Source organism: Ceratotherium simum, chromosome 29, assembly GCF_057802395.1.
Source record: "Ceratotherium simum simum isolate JZ-2026a chromosome 29, ASM5780239v1, whole genome shotgun sequence".
NCBI lineage: Eukaryota > Metazoa > Chordata > Mammalia > Perissodactyla > Rhinocerotidae > Ceratotherium > Ceratotherium simum.
Window position 1 is genome coordinate 33,246,125 of NC_141928.1, and position 8,998 is coordinate 33,255,122.

The 8,998-nt window shown below is 42.5% G+C and overlaps 1 protein-coding gene across 1 annotated transcript; it reads left to right on the forward strand.

The window, feature by feature from the left end:
- The first annotated feature begins 5,432 nt into the window (after nucleotides 1-5,432).
- Nucleotides 5,433-8,725, forward strand: LOC101395570 (acyl-coenzyme A amino acid N-acyltransferase 2). Its single transcript, XM_014782030.2, has 3 exons — nucleotides 5,433-5,895; nucleotides 6,139-6,341; nucleotides 8,087-8,725. Exons 1-3 carry the CDS (start codon nucleotides 5,433-5,435, stop codon nucleotides 8,678-8,680), a joined length of 1,260 nt encoding a protein of 419 aa, XP_014637516.1. The 3' UTR covers nucleotides 8,681-8,725.
- Nucleotides 8,726-8,998: the final 273 nt, after the last annotated feature.

An 8,998-nucleotide genomic window follows, 5' to 3' on the forward strand; every position in this document is an offset into this window, starting at 1 on the left:
GGAGTGTTTTGTTTGATACATACCCTGGGGGTTTTTGTTGTTGGTTTTGTGTGTGTGGGTGTGTTGGTTGGTTGGTTTGTTTTTTACAGAATACACTTGAATGCCTTTAGACTGGCCAGGTAGTCTTTAGTTCACTATGGTCTTTTATTTCATTCATCTCTGGCCTTTATCTATAAACTTATTACCTGCCTGGCCCCTATAGGTATCTGAATTTGGAGCCACTGGTGTACACTGTAAAGTAGTTTTAGAAGAATGCATAGTGATGTATGAGCAGGGCTTCCCAACCCCGAGCCTCTCAGCACTGTCATAGTCACAGGGAACTTAGTTGGACCCCAAGGAAAAGCAGAGTACTCTGAATTCTGTGATTACATCTCTGCCACCTGGAGGAACAAGGACTCAAAATAGAAATTACTTTGAATCTAGAAAATAGAAAAAACATTACATTTTGTGCACATGTACGTCTGTGGACTAAAATTTATTCCTGCCATTCTATTATCTGTCTTGCCAAACTATGCACCAGCGTATATATTTAACTAAAGGCTTTAGAGTCAGGGAAAGGAAAAAATGAAGTTAAAAACAAGAAAGTAATGGGAAAGGAAAAAATGAGTGCGAGGCTAGGAAAAGAATGAGCTTTCAGCCTTCTACTCCCATTTGGGGAAAATAAATAAGGTTTATATAAAAGGTCACATGGCATGGGTAAAAACTCTTGTGTCATACTTAACAACAGAGGCAATCTTAGATGAATCACTTAACTTGATGAGCTCAGTTTCCTAATTTACAATGTAAGGATAGTAACGATTTTTTATTCCCTCAGGGTTATTTCAAGGGTCAAATGGAATAATGACCACAAAAGGGCCTTGAAAAGTGGAAAGGCTTTACTATGGGAATTCATATCATCCAGTGGTTAGCTTTTAGTAAGTGCTCAATAAGTGTTTGCCATCAGAGGAAAAAAAGGGAATTGAGGGCGGAATAAAATTCTAACAACCATTTAAAATAACCAGTCCCCTGATTGTCAAATGATGGTGGTATACGACTGTCTTTTCAACTTTCCTAGAGGCACTGCTGCATTTTTAAATTGTTTGTTAAAGACTATGCACAGTGGAATGGGACAACTTGTTTTCCATTACCAGCTAATGTAAATCCCACTGATAAGTAGCTTCATTGTAAAGATGGATTTTTTGGTGTGTGTTCTCTTGTGAAATGGCGCAGAAGATGGCAATGCTCCATCACTAATTTTATGAGGCTTGTGCCTAGTCCTTCATTCCTCTTCTTCCATTTTAAATTTATCTTTAAAAATCACCCTATTGGACCATCAGACATACTTGTAAAATGCAAATGCTTACTAAAATATGAAAGAGTGGCATAATAAATAACAAAATGGGAAAAATCCCCTAAAAAACAATAATTTCTTGTTACAATGCTCTTCTTACACTGTCCACACTTTGCAATGTTTACAAATATAGCAAAGTGTCAGAGGGAGCTGAGTTGCAGTGGGTAAAAATTCATCTTTTAGAATGCAAATTTCCTTCTGACTTTCTATTACCCAGTAGAGTTTGTTTACTCCCTTAACTCATTCCATGGAGCATTAGGGGGGTGTGGAGTAGGTAATTCAGAAAGGAAAGGCAAACATTATCAGCCTAGTATCCACCTCTTCACGTGATATAGTGTTCACTAAGCATCAACAGCCTCCTCTATATTGCATCCAAAACTGAGAATGGACACAACCAATTGAACATGGTCCTTTTGCACACCGCCTTATGGGGATGAAAGACCTGTAAAGAAATCACTAATAGGGTTACTTAGTCCTTATCCATCATTGTGCACGCTAGCATCACATGACACTTGAAATTCAAAAACTGTTTTTTTCCCCAATTAAGAAGCTCTTGTGGAAACCCTAGAGACATTATGCAGAATCTTAGGGTTCCTTAGAACCCCAGTTGAGAATCCCTGGTATAAAGGTACAAAGTCTTTTTTCATGTGTGTGCATGCATGCACAGACATGTGTGTTGTGTGTTATATTTTAATCCTGGGCTTCTCTCATTTCTTGAGTACATAAGGAAGTGTTCTATAAGGAACAGATGCTACATAGGCCTGATAAGTCTGAGCTCTGTTAGACTTACAACCAACTTTTGAAAAGGCAATCTGTCAAACTTTGCCTTAGATACTTACCAAATCTACATGAGGGTTCACCCTGCCTTGCCAACTTGTGAAGGAAGGTGACTTTATTGAGCCTATATTCCAAGGGCAATGACTATAGGGTTACTGACCATATGCCCTTTCCTAGTCTTTGTTTGGTGGGAAAACCTGAAACACCATTCACAAGCACACACTGTTGCCTGGTCAGGTGGCCTCCCTCCCTCCCTCTCTCTCTCTCTCTTTTTTTTTTTTTTGCTTATTTGTTTCATGGGTTTGTTTATGTCAAAACCACATCATCCTCTTGGGAGAACTCCTATTTCTAATAGGAAGTTTCACTACAATCTAATCTCTTGCGTATATGTTGGTGTAAAGGGCAAAAATTTAGATATAGAATAATAATGATCATCACGGGGAATTTCTGACAAATCAGAATCAACAAATTAACACATTTAACAGGAGCTCCAGAAAAATTAGGAGACAAAACATCAAGCATTCAATAGTCAGCCGAGTGCTGAGACCCCAAAACAAAATTCTAGCTCTAAGATAGATTCTCTCAAAGACTGAAGTCTTCCAAAAACTATCTTTTTGCATCTCTTTCCTTTACGTAACTCCTGACCTTCTAAGTGAGTTACCCTATCTTCAGGGGTTTCTCAGGATAAGAGTCACCACATTTCTCTCTGTCTCTGTCTTTCTTTCTTCAAACTCCCACAGTCTACCCCAAGACTGGCTGTCTGTGATTATCTAGTGACAGCTTCTGAATTTTATGGATTCGGCCGCATGTGAAGAGCCCAGGGCTGGGACTAGTGTGAGGCAAGAGAGGCTCCTAGGGTGCAAAATTTCAGGAGGACTTCAGGGGCTTGGTTATGCAAGTCAATTCTGCAACCTAGGTGCCCTCTTGCCTCAGCTTTAGTCCTGACCCTGCTAGAGTGACTGGTGATCTTGGGTCCCTCTTCTAAATTGGCAAAGGGAGAACGTCCCTGGCACATCTTGAATCAGGTATCTGGCTGATCCAAAGAGCAATGGCCCCAGGGTTGAGGTCACTTGCTATAAACATAGCTGCTGAGTGTTCATCTCCGGGCTTTTGGTGGCAGTTCTCAGATAAAAAGGAACCATGACTTGGTAAGAAAGCCCAGTATTTGATATTACAAAAGCACTATATAAGTAGAGAATTTTTACTACATTTTTGGTGCTATCTTTCTTCTGCCCCTGTTATGAATCTCCTAACTCCTAAGTATGTACATTGCATAGTTTACTATATGAGTATCAATAGGACCTCTAAAGTTTTAGCACATAGTTGCTGCCCTTGAGGAGTTTGCAGTGCCCTTGGGAGGATGAGACCAGATGCAGGGTGCAGGCTGCAGAGTCGATATGGTAAGCAATTCAAATTAATTCAATATGAAAATACAATCTGTATTGAGTCAGTACATCGCATAGAAGTTTTGAGAAGGAGAATAATAGCAAGAAGAGTTGGGAAAGGATTGTGACATAGGGGAATCAATTATCCCTTCTTCATGATCTCTGCTTTGAGGACAAAGGAAATAGCAGATACAGAGGCTTACAGGAAGGATTAGACCACAAAATACTCAGAGAGCACTGAAATGTTGCATGGGACATGGAATGTTCTTTTTTATGTTCCATGTCCCATCTCCTGAACATGAATGAAAGACTCCTGAAGTTTGAATTGATGCCACCTTCTTCTGTCAAGGACTTCCCCAGTATTGAGGAAAAACATTCACAATCATTCTCTTTACTCTAAATGATTCCATTGACCATGAGTTTAGGTTTCTTTAAAATGGTTAGTAATATGTGTTGATGGGGGATCAATAGGGAGGGAGTGCGTCCTTCGCAGAAAATCACATTTTTAAAGTAAGCACAAAAGGTATTTTCCCTTTGCCTCTCTCTTACCTCCACCAACCCCCTTTCTACAGTGAAGAATTGGGCAGCAAGGGCCCCTTTTCTGCCCTTGCTCTGCCAGAGCCAGTTTATTTCTCCACAAGTTTTTGTACTCACAGATCTAGACCTCATAGCCTTTATTTGGCATTCCTCCATAAAATAAAATTAAGGATCGCTTGGAGAATAAAGCTTTTTGAGGAGACACCTATTACTACAATTTGTGTGAAGACATTACTGAAAAAATGGTGCACACCTATGTCAAAGTCTCATATGAGAAATTTCTTTTGGAGCTAAATTTTGGAACAGCCTCCCTTTTTCCTTTCCCCTGAGGAACTGGTGACTGCTTTTGTGAGAATAACTAGAACAATGCAACTGACCAGGTAGCCTTTCCTCCTTTTCTATCACTAATTCAGTGCCAAACCGACAGCCCACAAAAAGGCTCTACTTTTCATGCTCCGGGTTTTCTTTGACCACTGCCTCTGATTCTAGTTCATATTTTCCTGAATCTTATTTTATTTTGATTTTACTTTGAATCTGTTATCTGTAAACAGGTTCAAATCTCTTCTGGAATGAGATATAGAAGAAAGGAAAGAAGGAAAAAGGGAGAGAGGGAGGGAGGGACAGGAGGAAGAAAGGAAGGAAGGAAGGCAGGCCCCAAATTTTGCTCATAATGGAGCATAGTACGAAATAGCTGATCAAACATATATTATAGTCTATTTACTAAAAACACATTTCGACATTTATTACTCCATTGGAAAGGCATAAAAGAAGAGACAAGATCATGAACTTTTGTTTTCCCCTAAAAAGAACAAAGAATGAGAACTCTGAAAAGAGCTGGAGTTTGGTCTTACAATGGCAGGGAGGGATTAGAGACTAAAAAAAAGTAAACAACACCATAATATATTTCTTGTTTATATAACTCTACCCCAGGTAGGTATGGGAGTTGAAAAACAGCACCAATCCTTCCTATAAGTCCTTTATCACACATTATCCCCTTGGATCCTAACAAACACCCTGTGAAATAGGTCACATGGGTATTATCTCAACTGAAGAATTAAAACTCAAACCACAAAACTAAGATTTACTGCAGTGTTATAGTGGATAAGACAGGCGGCTGTGGTGTCAGACCTAGCTTGAATTTCCAGTTCTACTATTAATTATTTATGAGACTTTAAGCATGTCATTTAACCTGTTTTGTCATTTGTAAAATGAGAATAACCAGTTCTCTTTGCACATCTTCTTCTCCCCCCACCAAATATTCTGTGTACTTTGCACTAAGTCTAACTTGGCCAGAACTCACATAAGCCTTGTCTGGACCCTTTCCTTGGAACTTAAGTTTCCAACTCAAGTCTTTCTCTCACTGCAGGGCACGAAATACTGCTTGGTCCCTTCACCAGTTGCCAATGATCCAGCTGACAGCCACCCCAGCAAGTGCCCTCATGGATGAGCCAGTGCACATCCGCGTGACAGGCCTGCCCCCGTTGCAGATAGTGACCCTCATGGCATCTCTGAAGGACGAGATGGGAAATGTGTACCGGTCCAAAGCCTTCTTTAAGGCTAACGAGGCCGGTGAGCTGGACCTGGAGCAGGATCCTGCATGTGGAGGTGACTACGTGGGGGTCCATCCGATGGGCCTCTTCTGGTCTATGAAGTCTGAGAGGCCTTTCTGTAGGCTGGTTAAGCGGGATGTAATGAACAGCCCCGTTTGGGTCACCCTGGACCTGTATGACTCAGTTTGCTTCCAAGGTTCAGTCACGCTTCAGCCCAGGGCCCGCCAGACGCTGCAGCGCTGGTTCTCGGTCCCTGAGGTGCAGCGGGTGCAGATCCGAGAAGGTCGCGTGCGAGGAGCCCTTTTCCTCCCGCCAGGTGAGACTAATCTGCGGTGGTAGAGAAAACACTGTTGATGGAAATAAAAACAAATGGTCTCATTTTACTGGAGAACTAGTATTTCCCACAATATTTTAAAACTAATGTCATTTGTTTGTGTGTGTGTGTGTTTGTGTGAAGGTGGAATTCATTTTGCTCAGCCTGTACTTTCATCGCTTTGTAGCTGCTTGACCCTCTTTCACTGTTTCTGATCCCATTCTCTTCTCTGTTTGTTGCTCTCAGGGGAAGGCCCTTTCCCAGGAATCATTGATTTGTTTGGGGGCATTGGGGGTCTAGTTGAATTTCGGGCCAGTCTTTTGGCTGCCCGTGGCTTTGCGATGCTGGCATTGGCATATTTTGCCTATGAAGACCTGCCCAGCCAACTGCAGGAGGTAGACCTGGATTATTTTGAGGAAGCTGCCAACTTGCTACTAGCTCATCCCAAGGTATTTAAAATACTTTTCATTTTACCTTGCAACATTACAGCAAAGGAAAAAAAAAATCACGAATATCTGTTCTGCCTGTTTTACCAATCTGTTTAGACTTGGGCATACACAGTTTACAGTTAACATGGGGATGATAACATCTACCTTGTAGGGTCCTTGGGTTAGTTAGTGATCAGCTTAGTGTTTACTGGCACAAAGAAGACAATAAATGGTGGCCATATTATGATTATTTTCAATGGAAAAAAGCCAAAACTCTTTACATTTGTAATGCTTGTGACTTATTCATCAGTGGCTTTTCAATTTTTTATCAGCCACTGATCTCCAATCTTGAATTCTCTATCTTGACATGTTTTCAAATTTCAGTGTTTATCTCTGCATGGGGTTATGCTAGAGTAAGTCACACGAAAGAGTTCTGAGACTAAGCATGATACAGAAGTTCAGTGTTAGAGCTGGGCCAGGAGATCAGAGCAGAATTGTCAGCTAAACTGACGTGGCTGCGTCATCTTATGAGCAGTTAGCGCTTTAGTTCAAGTTTCAGATCTAGAGACAGAACTAAGCCTAAAGTAAGCGTCTAATGCCCAGAGCCAGGCTAGGAAGGGAATCTGGAGAGGAAGGGTCATTTTAGAACTCTCTGTCAAGTATCATTATACTATCCAAAGTGTGGTCCAGGGACCAGAGGCCATGGCACCTGGGAGCCGTTTGACTGCAGACTCCCAGGCCCCATCCCTGAATCAGCAGCTGCGTTTTAACAAGATCCCAGGTGATTCGTGCGCACTTTTGAATTTGAGAAGGATTGGAATAGCACATCTCATAACCCAGCTTTTTTCTAGGAGTTAAATATCAGATGAATTATGACTTAGTTCTCTTGAGGGGGTCCCAAAGTACTGATATATGTGTTAATGACTAAAAAAAGAAACGTAGGAATAGGTATCACATTGTCAGGTGTCTGGGATGACATTCTACTAAGTTGAACGATATTAACTTATCGTTTTCACCTTTCTGTGATCAGAATCACCTGTGAGCAAGACAAACATACCAGGTCGCTATGTATTTGCTGCTGTCTGTCCAGAACGCCCTTCCTTTCCTCGCTCATCTCTCAGACTTCTCCCCTCCGTCTGCTCCCTCAGCCTACCACAGAATTAAGACTCCCTCCTATGACTTACCTACTACTTTTCCTACTGGACTGGGTACAGAAAATCAATTGTGTATAGAATTCAAGTCTTTCATGTTTACACTCCCAATGCTTTCAGGATTAGCCTTTGGATTAATAGATGTGCAAAACCTTTGTAGCTGCACAATACTATTTAAATATGAATTACACTTACAAAATGTTTGAAGGAACCTGGGAAACCTCTTTTCCCAGGTGTAGAGAAGAATTTGATTCTTTGGAAAGCTCACCTGCCTCTGCTCTTGGGACGTTCAATGTTGCCGGTGCTTTAGACTCTTTGCTTTTATAAAACTCTGCCTTGGAGGAAGAGTTTCATTTCTACTGTTTCACTTGATCTTCATAATAATCCTGCAAGGTAGGTAATATTATCTGCCCGGTAAGACAACAAGGCTTAGAGAGGGTAAGTAGGTAATGTTCCCAGTCAAGGAAGCTGGTAAACCAGAACCCCAGGACTGTGTCTCCCCCCGCCACCCCGCCGCGTTTTCTGACTCTTTCCATCCCACTCGTTTACTGGCCGGTAGGATGGCTTTTTCTCCGAGTACGGCCTGTAATCAGTTCCCTTTATTTTGTGCTTTAGATCCAAAAGCAAGGAATCGGAGTGCTCTCCATAAGCAAAGGTGCGGAGGTAGGGCTGGCCATGGCCTGCTACCTGAAGCAGGTGGCAGCCACTGTCTGGATCAATGGGACCAACGCCATCTTTGAGTCTCCGCTCAAGTACAGGGATATGGTTATGACACCCATCCCTTCGTTTCCGGAGCGCGTGCAGATGGACGTCTCGGGGGCTGTGCGACTCCGCCACTACAAGGGGGACCCCCGGGATAAACTGAATCAGCAGAGCGTGCTTCCTGTTGAAAAGGCCCGGGGTCCTATCCTCTTCATTGTATCAGGGGATGACGAATGCTTCAATAGCAGAGCATATGCGGAGCAGGCCCTGGACCAGCTGCGGAGCCACGGGAGACGCAGCGGAAGAATGCTGGTCTACCAGCGGGCGGGCCACCTCTTAGAGACGCCCCACGCGCCCTCGTGCTATGCTTCTTGGAACCAGAGCCTTTCCGCCCCCGTACTCTGGGGAGGGGACCGTATTGCTCATGGTGCAGCCCAGGAGCGCTCCTGGGCAGAGATCCAGAAATTCTTCAGGCAACACCTGCTTCCGACCAGAGGCAAAATCTAAGCAAGGGCTAAGGCTGATGATGGAGTAGGGAGAAAAAAACGAGGATAAGGCAGGGATGTGATGGGGAGAGGAGGCTCTCCTGATTCTCTAGATTCACAGTCATATCGAATCAACCGGAAGGAAATGGGACAAAAATCAAAGGACCCGGGCACAGGTGCATCTGAAGTATTTCTGACAAATTTGTATGTGCTTTGAATTTTTGTATATTGAATCTTAGTTTATATGCATCAGGGTATGTTGCTGTTTCAAAGTTGTGATACCCTTGCAAATTAAATAATCTTTTGCATCCCAGTTAGGGATACCTTGGATCCAGCTATT

Coding starts and splice junctions, on each gene's coding strand:
- LOC101395570 (XM_014782030.2), top strand. CDS start 5,433: ATGATCCAGCTGACAGCCACCCCAGCAAGTGCCCTCATGGATGAGCCA. Junction 5,896..6,138: donor AGCCCTTTTCCTCCCGCCAG/GTGAGACTAATC, acceptor TGTTGCTCTCAG/GGGAAGGCCCTTTCCCAGGA. Junction 6,342..8,086: donor TGCTACTAGCTCATCCCAAG/GTATTTAAAATA, acceptor TTTGTGCTTTAG/ATCCAAAAGCAAGGAATCGG.